Source organism: Peromyscus californicus, unplaced genomic scaffold (assembly GCF_007827085.1).
Source record: "Peromyscus californicus insignis strain IS unplaced genomic scaffold, ASM782708v3 Scaffold_4__1_contigs__length_199733344, whole genome shotgun sequence".
Taxonomy (NCBI): Eukaryota; Metazoa; Chordata; class Mammalia; order Rodentia; family Cricetidae; genus Peromyscus; species Peromyscus californicus.
Window position 1 is genome coordinate 197,574,293 of NW_026294562.1, and position 20,688 is coordinate 197,594,980.

At 39.6% G+C, this 20,688-nt stretch overlaps 1 protein-coding gene across 1 annotated transcript in view; it reads left to right on the top strand.

Moving 5' to 3' along the window:
• Positions 1-8,850, top strand: part of LOC128124336 (vomeronasal type-1 receptor 4-like) — a 34,118-nt gene extending 25,268 nt beyond the window's left edge. Inside the window, exon 2 of the mRNA XM_052760478.1 lies at positions 1,618-8,850. Coding sequence (XP_052616438.1) covers positions 7,861-8,850 — 990 coding nt within the window. The 5' untranslated portion in view covers positions 1,618-7,860. The remainder of the gene's footprint in view (positions 1-1,617) is intronic.
• The last annotated feature ends 11,838 nt before the right edge of the window (positions 8,851-20,688 follow it).

A 20,688-nucleotide genomic window follows, 5' to 3' on the forward strand; every position in this document is an offset into this window, starting at 1 on the left:
TAGCTTGGTAATTTTGTGGGACTCCTAACAGTGACAATGGGGATATCTCTGACTCTTTTGCCTGCTCTTGGGACCCTTTTCCTCCTACTCGATTGCCTGACTTTGTATCTAGTCTTATTTTATGTTGTTATGCTGTGTTTGGCTGATATCCCTGGGATATGGAAATGCAAATGAAAGAGGAGTGGATGGAGGAAGCTGGAAGGAGTCGAGGGAAGGGAAACTGCAGTCTGGATGTGTTAAAAATTAAAAAAAAAGAAAATATAATAAAAAAGAGTCTACTCAATATTACAAATATATCACAGCATAAGTGATTGACTTTATAAGTAGTATGAAATATTTCAAAAAGTAAAATTTTTCCTGGTACATTAAACACTGAATATAAAATGGGCTCAAAGGGCTAGTAGAAAAAATAAAATGAACAAAATAATTTATAAATTAGATGCAAAGGGTCAATTAATATAACACTTTTATAAAAAGAAATCAGAATGCTATTCTAATCCTGAGCTTGGGTAGGGAAATCCAGAATGGGTTAGTGGACATGAGGAAGCAAAAGTCCTGGAAGATGAGGAAGACAAAGAGCATTATCAGTGATGAACTCATACAGACCTATGTCATATAAAATTAAAAGGCAAAATTATCAATAATGATGAAGGGAGGGTCCGTGAAAGGGTCCTGGGGAGGTAGGAGAAAAAAATATACCCAACATACAACAAATACCATATGAATCTTTAAAAAATTGACTTTGTAAGCAAATAAAGCCACTGAAGTGGAGGAGTGTCTTAGTTTGCTTTCTACTACTGTGATAAACATCATAGCCAAAATACCTGTTAAGGAATGGCATGGCTTCCTTTACATCTTACAAGCCATTATAAAGTAAAGTGTGGGCAGGATGTCAAGTTAGGAACCTAGAGGCAGAAACTAAAGAACGTGTGGAGGAATACAACTTAGTGGTTTGCAGGCTGTGGCTTGCTCAGCCTGCCTTCTTATAAAACCCAAGTTCCCCTGCCCATACTTTGGCAATACCCACAGAGGGCTGACCCCTCCCACATCATTCATTAATCAAAAAGTGCAATATACAATGCCTACAGGTAATCTGATAGAGGAATTTTCATAACTGAGGTTGCCTCCTCCAAGACGATCAGAGACTGTTTAAAATCAACAAAAAATTAAGCAGTGCAAGGGGGCATGGAAGTTAAGTGGATGATGAGGGGTGAAAGAGGAAGATAGGACAGAGATAAGTTTAAAAAGTTCCCCAATGACTACCCAAGGGAGGCCTTATTCTCTATGAGGAGGGAGTAGCATGGGGGTAGGTGGGGGAGTAGGAGAAGAGGAGGGAGAGGAAACAAGTTGGTATGTAAAAGGAAAAAAATATTTTTAATAAAAAATTGTAATATATATATATATATATATATATATATATATACACATATATATATGCTCCCCAATGGCAAATTAGGTGACAGTGTAACATACTGGGGTCTTCATTCCAACACATAAAAGAGTGAATTAACCTGAAACTGAAGCCTGTTTTTGACATAAAGATGGCGTTTTCTTGATTTCATTTGTGATTTTCAAAGGTCATAGCACAAACATATGAAAGATTTAATGTTTCTACAGGGAAATGCTGAGTCCTCCATCAGGGCTGCTCATGAACATGCATGAAATCACAATGAACTGAAACTCTATGAAATCCCAGGAAACTGGAAAGTGGAGTGCGTGGAGCTTGGCTTCCAGTATGATTTTTGAGCCATTCCAACTTAGAACACAAAGGAATTTAAACAATAAGCCAGACATAAAAATACCTTGTTTGAAAACTATTTTTACAACAAAACAAATGCAGAATGTTCTGAGATTGTCTTCCAATTCAGCTCTGTATTCTATGATAGCCTTGGGCATGATGACTGCATCATAGAAGCTGTGATGACTCATGACTGCTCCATGAGTTCAGGCCTATAAGTCTCCCTCATGGAAGAACTCTCCAGTATTCACCCCAATTCCTGGCCCTGGGTTTGTTTTTATTAACAAGACCTTTTATTAACAAGGCCTCTTAGGGCCTTGAAGAGACACTTAACCCATCCTTCCCATCCCTCAAGATTTTACTGCTAACAGTGAACTAGCTTGGGACATCTCAGATGTGTGTCCGCATCCAAGGGGTTTCTGCACAGTGTATGTGGTGATATTGTGTCCCCCAATATATTGTGCACCCTAATAAACTTATCTGGGGTCAGAGAACAGAACAGCCACTAGATAGACATAGAGGCCAGAAAATGGTGGCACACACACCTTTAATCCTAGCATTCTGGAGGCAGTGATCCATCAAGATCTCTGTGAGTTGAAAGCCACACTGGAAACAGTCAGGCGTGGTGACACACACCTTTAATCTCAGGAAGTGATGGCAGGAAGCATAAAGTTATGTAAAGCATGAAAACCAGGAACTAGAGCCAGATTAAGCTTTTAGGCTTTTGAGCAGCAGTTCAGCTGAGATCCTTTCGGATGAGGATACAGAGGGTTCCAGTTTGAGGAAACGAGATCAACTGAGGAGTTGGTGAGGTGAGGTCAGCTGTGGTTTGTGTTCTGTCTCTCTGATCTTTCAGTATTCACCCCAATACCTGGCCCTGGGTTTGTTTTTATTAACAAGACCTTTTAAGATTCATGTTACAGTGTAGATTTTTAAAATTGTCAATGCATCTGTCTTTGAGTCATTTCTATTCCTGTATCTAACACCTATTCCATAATTTTGTAAGTAACACCTTCTATTTACATATTCTTGTCAATAAAACTCATTGGTTCAGCAAGTGGGGCTTTAGTGTTCTCTAACTATTGTTTCTCATCAGTTTCCCATCTGGAGTAAATAGAAATTTGTCCACATTTCACCCAGAATTGTGTCTCACAGCACCACCTGTGACTGAAGGACAATATAGGGAATGCTATATGGGCTTATATAACAGGAATTGGATGGAGTTATTTTCTTAGTTGAATTTCCCTCTTCCTCAGTTATTAGGTATTGTTTCAAATTGTCTAGAAATGCTAACCAGTAAAAGGGAATGGAGTTCAAGTGGATGAAAAGTGGGTAGGGAAGTAATTAATAAAAAATTCAGGGGTTGGGGATTTAGCTCAGTGGTAGAGTGCTTGCCTAGCAAGTGCAAGGCCCTGGGTTTGGTCCTCAGCTCTGAAAAAAAAAAAAGAAAAAATTCAAAGCCTCTTACTGCCTGTCTTCTGAATCCATGAGACATGAAGTTTTAATGAGATCTGTCTGAGGGCCTTACAAGTAGAGAAGCTGAGTGATATAAATAACAATTGCCTTTGAGACAGAGATTGTGGAAATCAAGACTGAAATAGAAATATCTGTATTTGAGAGATGGGCTGATCACATGTAAAGTATTGGAGTAAACCTATTGTGTAGTATTTTCCTTACATTTAAAACCTTACATTTTGGAGGAAGCTTGTTTGATCACAGGATGCTAAAAGCAGGTGAAACAACAGGATATTTTATGATAGAGTGTGTACTGCCAAGTTTAATAACACGATGCCCTAAGGGGACATGAAACATTCCATCCACCCTGTAGGATTGCTCCTTAAGCTCAGGAAGTAAACAACTGAATGGATTCAGGAAGTAAATGAAAGGCACAAGATTGACAGGGCCCCTTGTCCTCAGGCATAAATAAGAGGTAAGGACTGAGGACAGAATTTTTTTTAAAAGGGGTGCTGCTTAATAAGTCTCAGACATCTTAGATGCTTGGAAGAGACAGAATAGTCAAGCAACCTGGACAAGCAGACATCAAAACTGAACATGAGAAGCAAAGAACAGCCATACTTACTGAAAAAGACTTGGGCCAAATAAAAACCTGGAAATAACATTCTGAAAACTGTTCGTCTGCCTTTAAGCTGTTCAATGCACCCGAGGTTTACAGCTTTTGTGAGCCATCATGGATGGATTTTGTTGATATTGATGTGTTAGAGCATTTTCTCTCTCATATCTAATCCTAACTCGTATTCTTATAAGTTACTCCATTAACATTGATTACCAGACATCCACCAAGTAGATGTGTCTGTCAATCGACTGTGGTCTGTCATCGGGTCCCAGCCTGAAAGAAGAACTTGGTTCATATCTCCCAGCAATGGTGTCTCAAAACAATTCCTAGGACGGAGAGAAAATGAAGGAAAGGAGAGGAAAGGATTGGTCCTTAGAATTCTAGTAGGTGATACCAATCTTCCCATGCAGGGCAGGCCTTTGTTCACAAGCAAATTGAGAAGGAAGTAATTTCAGTAAGTCCCTGGTACAAGACTGAAGGCTTTTTAGAGTTCCATGGAGGGACACAATCTTTGTGAGGCTGGATATACTGCAACAGATCTTAATGGATCAGACCCACATTTAAGTAATTATCACAGTGTAGGAGCTGGAAACAAAGAAACAACAAAATAGGGCTTATCTAGATGAATCATAGTAATTGTGTATTTTTCACTGGGTTTCTTTTTATCTTTGTTTGTTTGTTTTGTTTTATTTTTTGAGATAGGGTTTCTCTATGTAGCTTTGGAGCCTGTCCTCGAACTCGCTCTGTAGACCAGGTTAGTCTCAAACTCATAGAGACCCACCTGCCACTGCCTCCCAAGTGCTGGGGAATTAAAGGTGTGTGCCACCACTACCCAGCTCTTTTTTTCATTTAAAGAGTTTATTATTTATGGCTTTCTTATTTTTATATTAATTTTAATTTCTCCGTTGCAAATTTCTTACATGTATGCAATGCATCTTCATCATATCCACATTTCACTACCCTATCAAACATTATCCCAAGACCCCTTCCATAACACCCTCCTGCAGACTTCATTTTAGTCTTTTTTAATATTCTATTTGCTTAATTATTTGGCCATTTTATCTTAGTGCTATGAATATATGCATGAGTATGTGGCCATTCACTGGGAGATAAAGAGTCCACCAGTGTCCACACTCTCAAAGAAAACAGACTCTTCCTTCTGTAGTATCCAACAATTGTTCGTAGCTCCTCAGCCAGAGGTGAGATATCATCAGTAGCTCCTTACCTCTGCCATGCTGCAATTTTAATTGACTCACTATTTTCAGGTCTTCTATATAACCGTAGCTACTGTGAGTTCGTGTGTGCTACAACTATGTGTAGATGTAACCAACCATCTTATTAAATAAGAAACACAGAGCTGATTCAGAGAAGAAAGCCAAGAGGTCAAAGCTAAGAGACTTACCCTTCCTGCTTCAGCCAAGAGAGCTCTCCGAAAAGGACCTACTTCCTGTGTGTATGTCTTTATATAGTCTAGCTGTTTTGCCTTCTCATTGGTTGTAAACCCAAACACGTGACTGCCTCATCACTGCTTGTATGTACAGTCCTCCAGGTCCTCTATGGTATTGAGATTAAAGGCATATGCCACCGCCGCCATGCACTTGCTATGGCTCTAATAGCTCTGACCCCTGGTCAACTTTATTTATTAACATACAATTAAAATCACATTTCAGTACAAGTAAAATACCACCACAACTATGTCACTACCCAAAGACAGTATTTAAAGCTATTATTCACTGGTCTTTACAATATTTCCACCTACTCTTCTGCAAAGTTGCCTTACTTTTTAGTTTAATGGTCAGTACATAAGTTCCATCTACAGCTGAACACTCTCATTTGCTCATTCTAGCACTTTCAACAATAATGCTTCTCTATATTTATTACTACCCACTATAATAAGCTTCTCTTGTACAAGTTTGGGAGTAGCATAAACTCTGAAATAAACCTAAGTAATTAAGGAAGTTTGACAACATGGACAATTAGCAAGACAATTATCAGGGTATTCTCATTGGGTCCTAAGAGTTTACTTTCCTGTGGTTTGAACAATGTTCCCAGTCCCAGGAATGAATTTTCTCCCATGGACTGATCTAAAACCCAATCAAAAGAGCACTTGGTTACCCCATAAAAAGTACTGTCAATATAGCCCCAGTGGCACATCTTGTCAGGCAGGTCAGTATTGTAGTATCAGGGTCCATTAGAAAATAGAACATTGGAGTCTTTTCTTCCCAGGCAAGCTGGTTAGCACATTCTAGCAGTATGTAAGTGAGTCAGTAGCCTGGCCAGTTCATGACTGATTTCTCTATCTTCTGCGCTAAAATCATGAGCTGGCTGCACCAGTAGGGAATTATGATACAGTTATGGAGGGGAACTAAGAGCAATATCAAAGGCGGAATTTCTCTGGAGGCCTCTTGGGACTCTGGGACTGGTAACTAGTATGCAGATAATCGTAATAGTTTGGGTTCTTCCAGAAAAAAATCGTCAAGTAGATGATGACTGTACCTGTGAGTCTTTAAAGAGCTTCAAAATCAAACAATCCATACTGTAAAAATATGAATAACATGCAACCGTGGGAAATTCCCACCCATCTAAGTACTTTGTCACATTTCTTAATCTTCTAGTAACAAACATATTGGAGTAACTGATGAAGATGTGGTATAGAAATATAATTCTAGAGTCTGGGAAAATTCTCAGTGAGAAAAACCAGGAATTCGAGGAGACAAAAAAGATACTGTCAGTCCTTTCCATGTCAGACCCAAGTGTTTCCACTTCCTTCCCCATGAGATACTCTCTCCATCCCAAGTTCAAAGACATGGAAGAGAATCTTTGATCCCTCCAACATTCACTTAAGTCATGTTGTACAGAAACTTGTGATTGTCTCAGCTTACTATCAACTAGGGGGAAAGTTCTAAAAAAAAGTTCATAGCTGATCATTTCCCATTGCTACTGAAGGTGAAATGATAATTGCAAGTCTGAGGGGAGATGAGGTCACAGAATCAAAGACTTATATATCAGGAATTGGCTGGCTGTATCCAGCTGACCAGATACATGTGGCCACAGTGCTGAGATCAGCATCTGGGTAAGAAAATAGTGAATGTAACTGATTGCCATCTGAGAGGCAGGGTCCAAAGGAAAAAACTGTCAGAGTCACTGTGCGTAGTCAGAGAAGAAAAATAATGTAAGTAATGTGTAAAATTGATCTGAAATTAATAATACTTTATTGATATTATGCACAATTTTCATGTATTGGTCTTTTCCCCCCACAAGACTGAGTACATGATGTATGACTATCATAATTGTTTGAAAAGGGTCATTGAAACTATTCCTAATATCAGTCATTTGAGGACTTGTATGCCTCTTCTGTTGTTGAGAGATGGTTGCCTATTTGCAAATAACCCATCATGATATAGGCTACTGTTGCATTATAATTACAGAAATGCACAAAAATTAACTGAGGTAGCTCCATATTTACTTACATTTTAATTAATCAACAAAATTAATCTTTACAACTATGTGGAATTTTATTGCATCAAAAAAGTAAATCTCTCTCTCTCTCTCTCTCTCTCTCTCTCTCTCTCTCTCTCTCTCTCTCTCTCTCTCTCTCACTGTCTCTGTTGCCACTCAGCCAGTTTTAGAACCCCATTTTAGTCTTAACTGGAGTGTGAATTTATAAAGAGTTGGCCTCACTAACCCTTATTCAAGCTTTTTCATTTTTTTTTTTCGGTTTTTCGAGGCAGGGTTTTTCTGTGTAGTTTTGCGCCTTTCCTGGAACTCACTTGGTAGCCCAGGCTGGCCTCGAACTCACAGAGATCCGCCTGGCTCTGCCTCCCAAGTGCTGGGATTAAAGGCATGAGCCACCACTGCCTGGCCAAGCTTTTTCATTTTTATAATATAAGTTATGGTAGTGGCTTCCCCACATGCCATAAAAGGTGTAAAGTCATCTTGTACATAGAGCCAGGCCCTGTACATGATGTATGAAGATAAATTCACAGAATAAGCCCAGCAACCTCCCAAGGAAAGAAAACTCTGCTGAATACTTATACTGAGACTCATTATGAATGACACAATACATGTAACCTCTGGCATCATCTTCCCATGCAGGACCCTCAGGCTGACAGCAGGACCTGTCACCTTGGCAGACAGTGAGTTGGCTGTAGGAGTGATCTTCTTGTCACAGACTGTGGTAGGAATTCTGGGCAACTCCTATCTCCTCCACCATTATCTGTTGTTTCACTTCAGGGGGTGCAGGTTAAGGTCCACAGACTGGATTCTGATGCACTTGACTATAGCCAACATCTTAAGTCTGTCCTGTAAAGGGGTACCCCAGATAATAGCTGTGTTTGGATGGAAAGACTTCCTCAGTGATTTTGGGTGCAAAGGGCTTTTCTACCTCCACAGAGTGGGTAAAGGTGTGTCCATAGGCAGCACTAGCTTCCTGAGTGTCGTCCAGGCCATCACCATCAGCCCAAGGGACTCCAGGTGGGCAGAGTTTAAAGGAAGAACACACAAATACATTGGGTCTTCTGTGTTCCTGAGCTGGATCCTGTACATGTTTGCCAGTAGTTTTAATCTTGTGTATGTGAGAGCAAAATATAGCAAGAACAACACAGCAAACCTAAAAGATCTGGGATACTGTGCTGCTGATAATCTTGATAAAACCAGTGACATATTGTACATAACCTTCCTGTCAGTTCCTGATTTTCTCTTTGTGGGGCTCATGGTCTGGGCCAGTGCCTACATGGTTTTCATCCTGCACAGACACAAGCAGAGGATGCAACACATGCCCAGGTCCAAGGTCTCCTCCAGGTCTTCCCCTGAGTCCAGAGCCACCAAAACCGTCCTTCTCCTGGTGAGCACCTTTGTATTCTTTTACACACTCTCCTGCATATTTATCATCTGTTTAGCTTTTTTTCTTAATCTCAGTTGGCTCCTGGTGAGTGTGTCTGTGTTAGTTGCTGGATGTTTCCCAACTGTCAGCCCCTTCCTGCTCATTAGCCATTTCTCCAGTACATCCTGTTGTCTGCTTTCTCTGAAAAAGAAATAAAATATGATAATAAAAATAACTATTTTAAGACAAACAAGTAAATTGAAAATTTTTCACAATTTTATTGCATATGTGGTCATATCCACACAATTATATGTGTAGCATAACATACATATAATAACGATATAGACAGTTTCTTCAAACTAGTCTGTTAACTGTGCATATTTTCATATAAATATATGAATGTGTTTATATACACATACCTGTGAACATGCATTTACTCAGATAATATTCATTATCTGTCCCATAGTAGTTCAAAATATTTTGTGCAACTCATATAAATTTGAGAGGGTAATTTCAAAATGAACATACATTTTATGTTTTATTTTACTCTTTTATTGCAGATAATCCGCAGATACTGATAAAGGGACTATTTATTTAGAAATTATATTGGGGAGAACACCTCACTAAACAGGATAAAGCAAAGTCGTGGCAGAGTCCTGGAAGACTGATGTCCTGTCCCATGCAGCACTGGTCACCTGAGTCAGTCCGCACCATCCAAGCCCACAAGGGAGAGAAGAGACTGAGGCATAGGTGTCCCTGAGGTCTTTTTTTTTTTAGAAATTTTTTATTCATTTTACATACCAATCACAGATTCCCCTCTCTTCCCTCCTCCAGCCTCTCCAGCCTCCCTCCCACCCCGGTAACCTGCCCCCCATTCCCTCCTCCAACAAGGTAAAGCCTCCCATGAGGAGTAAGAAGAGCTTGGTACATTCAGTAGAGGCAGGTGCAAGCCCCTCCCCCTGCATCAAAGCTGTGTAAGGTGTCCCACCATAGATAGTAGGCTTCAAAAAGCCAACTCATGCACCAGGGATGCATCAGTTGGTGCATCCAGATCCTACTGCCATGGGACCGGTCTTCAGCTGTCCCCAAGGCCACGCCCTAGGGGCTGGTAACTCAAGGTTATAGGGGGATCAGGTACCCACTACACTTTTTGTTTTACAGTATTACTAATGATTTTATTAACATAAAAATTAATGATCTGTTGACATATTGGATGACTTGTTAAATAAAATTATTTTCACTTATTGTTATGTTTATAGTTAACGCAGGTTTATAAAACAGCCAATGAACTCAATCAAGCAATATTTGTCCTGTACAGCTCTCATCAGTATTATATCACAAAATAATGAGAATTTACACCTATGTCTCCATCAATCTCACATTCTACTTTATTTTAATCTCTTAATTTCTGTTTTTAAAATTGATTTTCATAATGATTCATCTTGTTTTAAAAAACCATGACTCAACTTTATGTTTATTTAAAGGTTATATTTTCCAACAAGACATTTTATGACATTAGACCACCGTGTTTTCATTTTCACCCTAAAGTTCTAAATTACTGATCTTTATGTTTTAAACATCTGTGTATGAGTCAGCCATGCACTGATCAATATTTTCTAGACTGGGCACTCCTCTACATTTGCCTCACAAATGGAGACACATTGCTGTCAGACTCAAAGATGCCTCCTCATGTCCTTCTGTCATCCTATGTCAACTATGGCTTCTTATGCCATGGCACAGCACAGATTGCCTTTACATTTTCTCCTTATATTTGTGAAGAAATTAGGCATCAAGTGCTTTATAACGATTTAAGTTCCATGTACTTTTTTTATTGTTTATGAATGTTTATTTATTTATTTATTTATTTATTTATTTATTTATTTATTTATTTATTTATTTATTTATTTTGCAATATAATTCAGTTCTACATATCAGCCACGGATTCCCTTGTTCTCCCCCCTCCTGCCCCCCTTACCTTCCCCCCAGCCCATTCCCCATTCCCACCTCCTCCAGGGCAAAGCCTCCCCCGTGGACTGAGATCAACCTGGTAGACTCAGTCCAGGCAGGTCCAGTCCCCTCCTCCCAGGCCGAGCCAATGTACTTTTAAAATTTTATTTAGATCAACATCTGTGGAGCCTCCACTGGACTGGACTAGGCCCTCTGCATAATTGAGACAGTTGTGTACCTTGATCTGCTTAAGGGGCCCCCTGGCAGTAGAATCAGGATCTATGCTTGATATATGAGCAGGCTTTTTGGAGTCCACTACCTATGGTGGGACACCTCACACAGCCTTGATGCAGGGGGAGGGACTTGGACCTGCCTCTAATGAAAGTACCAGGCTCTGCTGACTCTCCACGGGAGGTGTTATCTTCTTGTAGGAGGGAGTGGGGAGTGGGTTGGGGGGAGGAAGCTGGAGGGGTGGGAGGAGGGAAGAGAGGGAGATATGTGGTTGGTATGTAAAATGAATAAAAAATTTCTTAATAAAAATAAAAAAATAAAATGAATCAAGTGAATTAAAATATAATAAAGTTGTATGTATTTTCTCATGTCTGTGGTGGAATTCACCCATCTTTGTAACAGAGCCCCAGTGTAAGCTTTCTTCTCTCAACACACATGTGCTGTGTTTGGGGGAGTACTCCATACACTAACCAGCTTTGTAACAGAGCCCCATTGTAAGCTTTCTTCTCTCAACACACATGTGCTGTGTTTTGGGGAGTACTCCATACACTAACCAGACATTTCCTGTATTGGGAGCTGAATCACTAGTGTGATGATGCAGAGATGCTGGAACCTTTAGGATGTTTAGTTCAAGAGCTTGTTTACAGATTTGGGGGAAATTACTCTTTCAGGAGATCTGAGCTCATCTTGTGCAGTGTGTTATTTTGCTCAGCATTGGATTTTTCCCAGAGTTGGTCACATGATTAAGCTCCCTTTGATTTCTCTCTAGTCTTATGAGGTCTTCTGGATGTATTCCAAGCAACAATAAAACTGTCTAATCTGAGACCTTCTCCACAGCTTAGTAGAAGCTGCTAAGATGCTCTTGACATGTAAACCTGAGAGATCTATTTCCTTTCTTCTTTAATATCCAGCATGCTGTAAGTTCTAGCATTCTGAAATGATGCTTACAAGGTGTAAGAGATGTCAGTCTGGAAAGTAATAATAAGCACTGCAATAATTGATCGCAACATATATGGATCTTGTATGAATGTGTCATGGACATATTTGTATAAGTGTCCTTGTTTGATCAATATTTATGACTACTCACCTGTGGGAAATATTTCCAAACAGCTTCCAGGATCGTTACTGAACCACCAAATAACTTTATTCAGCTAAAAGTTGGCAATGACTCCAAAACTAGGTTTGGCATTGTGTGCCTAATTGTCTTCCCCATGATGGGTTTTGATCTGGCTTGCTTTCGCACAGGTTTTGTACAGACTGTCATCACCACTGAGAGTTCATATGTGCACCTGTCCGAACGTGTAGGAGGTAGTATTTCCGTGTCGTCATCCACCTTCAACAACCTCATGCATCAGAGAAATGCAGAGTAAAGGTTCGTGGGGTTCTATTATCTCACCACAGTCCAAATGGGTAAGATCAAACAAACAAATGAGAACTAAGGCTGGCATAGGTGTGCAGAATAGGAACACTTATTCACTGCTGGTCAGAATGGAAACCAATTGCAGTTTCTATTAAAATCAATGTGGATGTGTCTCAAAAAGCTAAATATATATAAATATTGTGTGTTTATTTATTTTACACACACACACACACACACACACACACATCACATGACCCAGTTTGACCCTTCTTGGTTATATACCCAAAGGACTCTATGTCCTAATCTAGAGATACCTGCTCATCCGTGTTCGTTAATTTTTTTTACATTCTTTTGATATTAATCTTACCTTAGATGTGTAGCTTTCTCCCATTTGTACCCTGACTCTTTGATAGATGAATGATTTAACTTGATTTTCAGAAACATTTTATGTATTTATTCAGTTATTATTAAGTTGTTTATTTGGCAATTCTGTGTATGTATGTATTACATTGTGGTTATTCATCCCTCTTCCTACTCTATAATCACCTATCATCCCTACTTTTCCCTTTCCCAGATATACAACTTGTGTTTTTATTGTGTGATCCATTCAGTTTATCCAGGGACATCTCTGTGCCATTTAGATTGGGAGTGTCCACTGGAGGTTAGTGAAGTCACCAGTGTGCACACCAATGAAGTCACTAAGTACCATTTCTTTGATCCTATCAGTGGAAAATACTTCAGCAGTGAGGAATACTCCCTCTCAGGCCCTCCTCCTTTCTTGTCCGGCTGTTGGCCACTCTTGTACAGACCCAGTGTGGTCATCCTCACTTAAAAGTTCATGATTAAATTGCTGGACATTACCCTGAAGATGGCACATTGCAGCTCTTCCTCCTGTCTTTTGACTCTAACAATTTTTCCTTTGCCTCTTTTATCATTTTCCCTGAGGCTTGGAGAGGAAAGTATAAATGCCTTATTTAGGTCTGAGCACTAAATTCCCAATGATTCTCAGCCATTTATGGAGCCTTACTTCCCTGTCTTCGGTGTAGTCCCCTGGAACAGAAGCTTATCTGATCATAGCCTAGTGCTGGTTATCTACATGAATAAACACAAATATTTAAAAGTGGCTTTCCAAACTAGTGGAAACTCATGAACTGTGGACCAACAGCTGTGGAGCCCCTGTGGAACTGGATTAGCCCCTCTGGATAGTTGTTTAGCTTGAACTATTTAGGGGATCGCCTGGCAGTGGGATCGGGATCCATCCCTGGTGGATGAGCAGACTTTTTGGAGCCCACTGCCTATGGTGGGACACTTTGCGCAGCCTTGGTGCAGTGGGGGAGGGGCTTGGACCTGCCTCAACTGAATGTACCAGGCTCTGCTGACTCCCCATGGGAGGCCTTGCCTTAGAAGAGGTGGGAATTGGGGTGGGTTGGGGAGAAGGCTAGGGGGGCAGGAGAAGGGAGGAGAGGGGGATCTATGGTTGGCATGTAAAATGAATAGAAAATTTCTTAATAATAAAAAATTAAAAATAAAAGTGGCTTTCTACTTTCAATATTGTCAAAATAGCTAAACAACACAATTAAGTCCCTCATAAGTCTTATAACCTCCCAGGCATGGACATTTGAATGGATTTACAATGTTGGGTATCCAATTTTCCCTCATAATAAGCCCCAGGTCCAATCAGAGTTGTTGTTACCACATTACTATTCTTCCACTATTACACAAATGACCATATCATGACTGGCATGTTGATATCATAGTTTGTAGAGATCACGGGTATCTATGACCATTGATGCCTTCTCAATGCATAACATCTTCTGGAAACAGGAAAAATACCCTACAGGGAGGAGGCCTCCAGCACATTTATAGCTCAGCTTGTGTATCATGACATGAATACAAGGCTTGTGATGTGTTAAGTAATAGGGTCTTGCCATCTACTTATTGTGGGTAGTTAAAACAAGTAGCAAGAGCCTGTCCAGTTTGGTGGGTATCTAGGGCCCTAGTGACTGCTAGCCAAGGGTTTTTAATGTTTAATGGATAATGAAAATGTGATACATGTACATGATGTAATATTGATTAGTGTCAGCTGTCAAGATAAAATGGAATTATGAAAAAAAATTCAAGTAAATGTATAAGCCTGGAAAACAATTATTCTAAGTGAGGTAACTCAGGCATAAAAATACAAACACCACATACTCTTTCTCATAGGTGAGTCATATCTTCAAATCCCTAATGTAGTACCCAAGACCTCTGAAAGAGGAGCACATATTCTTAGCCACTGAGCCATCATGCCAGTCATCAGTCTCTCTTTCAACATACCTTTGAAGTATTGTCATTGATGTTTTTTAATCTCACCTATCATTATCATTATCTCACTCAGATTAATATCACTCTGTCTCTGTGCTGACTTTCACATCACATATCCTGCTCAGTCTGTCTCTCATAGTCTCTGTTGCTATATTAAATGTGATAGTATAATGTAAAAAGTGTACTTGTGAGGTCAAAGCACTTTACTACAAGAGGGTATTGTAACACCTTAGAGTAAGAAACATCAAGAGTGTATATCTCCCATAAGAAATTATACTGTCAGCATCTCTTTGCGAAAAAGCAAATTTTCTATTTCCTGCACTATCAGAGGCCATCTCCTCTTGTACCTTAGGACATAAGTTGCCATTTTATTTTATTCTTCTTTCACTTTTACAACCAGTCATAAAAGATTAAGATCATTAAAATCACTTGCATCTATAATGACATATATTCCCATGTTTGCATGGAAGAGGTATATTCTCGGGGGGCGGGGGGAGAAGATAACACTAATTTTATATTTCAAGTTGAAAGTGAAGATCCTAGCATGGAGATGGGAGGATAGCTAGCACAAAGTCCCACCCCAAGATGAGAAGATGTTAACAATTCATAGCTGACAGGAGAGGAGGACATTTCACTAAGTATATGATCCAGTGTACATTGACCACACTCCAGGGGATAGCCCCATACTGAAAAAGTATTTTGGCAGCACACAATGGACTTGATGAGGTGAACAGAGAAAGAAAATATGTTGGGCAAGTAGGGAGGGGGGTTTGGATGTGGGAGGAAGTGAGGCAGGGGGAATGTGTATTATCAAATTACATTATATGAAATTCCGAATGAACTAATAAAAATGAGAAAGAAAACAGCAAAAGAAAGAAAGAAAGAAAACCTCCTTTGTACACTAATTTTTAAATCAAATTTAAAGAGCAGGCATACGGATTCAAAACATTTATCATTCAGAAAATAATATATTTCTGTACATTCTTTCATTGTATATTTTCAGTAACTAGAATAACACCACTCACACTTATGGGGGATATGGAATAACTCAATACTATGGTGAACAACAATTCTTGGAAGCAGGACACAGTGGTGGCCAGATACCAGCTAGTCCTTCATGTGTATACATCAGTATTTCAAGATTCTTCCAATGAGAACTTTTCTGCCACACGGGATGATATTTTATATGAATGTCTTCAAACTCTCGCAATTCTCTGAGGGAATAAAACTTGTGATTTTTCTTTGAACATTGTCACCTTGGCAAAACAGCTTTCCACAAAGTTCTAGGCTCCCAAAGCCTTAGTAAGATGATAATTACAGGTCTGAAGGGAGATGAGGTCACAGAATTACAGACAAATGAGCCAGGCTCCAGCTGACTCAGTCCAGCACACCTTCTGGACAGAAAGATCATGGCACTCAGATTATCATCCCAATAAAGAGAAGGTGAGGGGAGTCTCCCCAACAGCAGCCTTCCTGAGAGGCAGATTCTATAAGGGAAAGCCCATGTGAAGAGTTTGGGTAAGTCACTGCTGATACTGCCAGATCTCCAGCAGAGAGCTCCAAATACACAGCCACAGGTTAGTCTCAGTAGGACACAAACCAAATGAATACTGACTGCTCAGAGAGAGTTGTGAAAAGGAGGGAAGGCAGACGACTGGGTGGGCTGGGAGGTTAGAGTTATTGGTATGTGTTACTTGTGTGCAATGGGCTAAAATATTAATTAATGCAAATTATGTACATGTGTGAAAATATCAGAAAGGGGTACTTGGAAATGAAGCAAGAGTGACGTCAAAGACAGACAGGAGAGGAACTCCCGAGGAATGAGTTCAGACACAGAGAAAAGGGGCCCTAAACCTCCCCCAATCCCTGATTTTCCTAATTTAAAAGAATCCTGGATAGTGACCATTGAGGATTAACAAAAGTGACACTTAAACTTGATTTAAAGGTGATCGGCATTATTTCATATTCAGATGCCCAGTCTCCATTCCAAGACCCCAAGCCTCGTCCTTCTGGGCACAAGGCTGCTCTTTTGATTTCTTCATGTTTGTTTTTAAACAGTAGGAAGAACTGGAAAGAGGCCTCTAGTCTGTATGTGAATTGAAATCACTTTCAGATACTGGGTACAAGATGCAGTCAGTACAACGAGAGATGCATCCAGGCTGAGAAAATGGGTGTCTCTGGTTAGAAGGTCTGGTTACTCTTAAAGTTTGGAGACATTTTAAAGAAAAAGTGACCCTCCGAGATTGCAACTGTTCCCTGAGACAGAGCCTGCCAGCACCGATTCGACTAAGAGGTGAGTCTTTGTCCTCCTACCCAAACACCCCAGCCTCTAGGCTTTGGGCCCAGGGAACAGCCCTAAACCCCCACACCACCACCCATTGCAGTTCCAGTTTCAGGCCAGTCAGCAGACCTCCTGCAGACAGGTCAGACTAACAACAGCCCCCATCAGACCCTGTAACCCTCAAGCCCTGCCCTCCCAAACTCATCCACCCTCCAAGCCTCCAACTATTCCCTGAAACAGAGCCCATCAGAGCCCATTGGACTAAGAGGTGACTCTTTGTCTAGGTTGGGCCCAGGGGCACAACCTTGCACCCGCACATCACCACCTGTTGCACTCCCAGTCTCAAGCCAGTAGGCAGGCCTCTTGCAGAAAAGTGAGACTACCACCATCCCACACCAGACCCTGTAACCCACAAGCCCCACCCCTCCCAAGCCCACCAACCCTCTGAGACTGCAGTTACTTCCTGAAACAGAGCCAATTGGACTAAGAGCTCCTTCCTGAGACAGAGTCCATCAGCACCACTTACACCAAGAGTTAATGTAGATGAACGGTCTTATTAAATAAGAAACACAGAGCCAATGCAGAGATGAAAGCCCAAGAAGTCAGAGCTAAAATCTTACCCTTCACTGCTGCTGCTGTCCTCTTCAGCAAGAGACCTACTTCCTGTCTGTTTGTCTTTTTTATAGACTTTCTACTCTGCCTCCTCATTGGTTGTAAACCCAACCACATGACCTCTTCATCACTGCCTGTCTGTACAGACCTCCAGGTCTTTCATGGTTGGTATTGAGATTAAAGGCATGTGTCTCCATGCTGGCTCTATCCCTGAACACACAGAGATCCACCTAGCTCTGCTTTCCAAGAACTGGGATTAAAGGCATGCACCACCACCATGCAGTTTCTGCTATGGCTTGCTATTAGCTCTGACCCCCAGGCAATTTTATTTATTAACATACAAATAAAATCACATTTCAGTACAATTAAAATATCACCATAAGTTCTGACTAGACCAAGAGCTGCCACTGGACCAAAGATTATCGATTAGACCAAGAGAGGCTCCCTCAGACATAGACAACACTTGCACCAAGTGGAGAAAGAGATGGATAGAAGATGCCAGTGCAAAAATATAGTCAACAACATAAAAAAAATATGGCTCCATCAGAACCTACATCAGCAAGACCTGAACATCCCAATGCAGAAGAAACAGAAGATATTGACCTTAAAAATGACTTTAAGAAGATATTAGAGATCTTTAAAGAGGAAATGAAAAATTCCCTTAAAGAAACCAAAGAAAAGTCAAACAAAAAGTTGGAAGAAATCAGTAAATCCCTTAAAGAAAGACAGGAGAAAGCAATTAAACAGGTGAGGGAAACATCTCAAGATTTGAAAACTGAAATTGAGTCAATAAAGAAGACCAAACTGAGGGAATACTGGAAGTGGAAAATCTGAGTAAACGAACAGGAACTGCAGATGCAAGTATAACCAACAGAATGCAAGAGATGGAAGAGTGGATCTCTGGTGTTGAAGATACAGTAGAGGAAATAGATTCATCAGTCAAAGAAAACACTAAAGCCAACAAAGTCATAACACAAAATGTGCAGGAAATTTGGGATCATGAAAAGACCAAACCTAAGAATAATAGGCATAGAAGAAGGAGAATAATACCAACTCAAAGGCAATATATATATATATATAATATATTTTGTTGAATATATATATATATATTCAACAAAATTATAGAAGAAAACTTTCCCAACCTAAAGAAGGAAATGCCTATAAAGATACAAGAACTCTACAGAACACCAGATAGACTGAATTAAAAAAAGTCCCCTCAACACATAATAACTAAACATACAAAATAAAGAAAAAATATTAAAAGCTGCAAGGAAAAAGGCCAAGTAACATATAAAGGCAAACCCATCAGAATAACACCTGACTTTTCAATGGAAACTCTGAAAGCCAGAAGTTCCTAGACAGACATTATACAAACACTAAAATACCATGGATGCCAACCAAAACTATTATATGCACCAAAACTCTCAATCAACATGCAGAGAGTAAACAAAATATTCCATGATAAAACCAGATTTAAACAATATCTTTCCACAAATCCAGCCCTACAGAAAGCACTAGAAAGGAAAATCCAACCTAAGGAAGTTAGATACACCAATAAAAACACAGACAATACATAGTTCCACACCAACAAATACCAAAGAAGAGACACACAACACTACCACCAAAAAATAACAGGAATTAACAATCACTGGTCATTAATATCCATTAATATTAATGGTCTCAATTCACCCATAAAAAGACACAGGCTAACAGAGTGAATATGAAAACAAGATCCATCCTTCTGCTGCATACAAGAAACACACCTTAACTTAACCTCAAAGACAGATACTGCCTCAGAGTAAAAGGCTGAGAAAACACTTTCCAATCAAATGGACTTCAGAAGCAAGCTGGTGTAGCTATCCTAATATCTAATAAATTAGATTTCTAACTAAAATCAATCAAAAGAGATCAGGAACGACATTACATACTTATCAATAAATCCACCAAGATGAAGTCTCAATTCTGAACATTTACGGCCCAAATACAAGGGCACCCACATTTGTAAAAGAAATATTACTAAAGCTTAAATTGCACATCAGACTCCACACACTAGTAGTGGGAGATTTTAACACCCCACTCTCACCAGTTGACAGGACTGCCAGACTGAAACTTAACAGAGAAATAAGGGAACTAACAGATATTATGACTCAAATGGACTTAATAAATATCTACAGAATATTCCACCCTAACACAAAAGAATATACCTTCTTCTCAGCACCCCATGGAAACTTCTCCAAAATCAACCATATGCTTGGACACAAAGCAAATCTCAACAGATACAAAATCAAAATGGAATAACCTCCTGTATCTTATTGGATCACCATGGCTTAAAATTAGATTTCAACAATAACAAAATTTACAGAAAGCCTATAATCTCATGGAAATTGAGTAATGTTCAACTGAATCACCAATGGGAAAAGGAAGAAATAAAGAAAGAAATTAAAGATTTCCTAGAATGCAATGAAAATGAATGTACAACATACTCAAACTTATGGGACACCATGAAAGCAGTGCTAAGAGGAAAATTCATAGGACTAAATGTCCACATAAAGAAGACAGAGAAATCTCACACTAGTGAATTAACAGCACACCTGAAAGCTCTAGACAAAAAGGAGCAAAACTCACCCTGGAGGAACAGACCCCAGGAAATAATTCAGTTGAGAACTGAAATCAATGAATAGAAACAAAGAGAACAATACAAAGAATCAATGAAACAAAGAGTAGGTTCTTTGAGAAAATCAAAAAGATAGACAAGCCCTTATCCAAATTAACCAAAAAGCAGAGAGAGAGCATCTAAATTAACAAAATCAGAAATGGAAAGGGAGAAATAACAATAGACAATGAGGAAATCCAGAGAATCATCAGATCATACTTCAAAAACCTGTACTCCACAAAATTGGAATATCTGAAAGAAATGGACAACATTCTGGATAGGTACCACATACCAAAATTAATCAAGACCAGATAAACTATTTAAATAGACAATTAACCCCTAAGGGAACAGAAATGGTCATTAAAAGTCTCCCAACTAAAAAAAAGCCCAGGACCAGATGATTTCAGCACAGAATTTTACCAGATTTATAAAGAAGAGCTAATACCAATACTCTTCAAATTGTTCCACACAATAAAAACAGAAGGAACATTACCAAACTCTTTTTATGAGGCTATAGTTAGCCTGATACCCAAACCACAAAAAGATGCAACAGGGATAGAGAATTACAGACCAACCTCCCTCATGAACATCGATGCAAAAATACTCAATAAAATACTGGCTAACTGAATCCAGGAACACATCCAAAAATTATCCACTGTGGCCAAG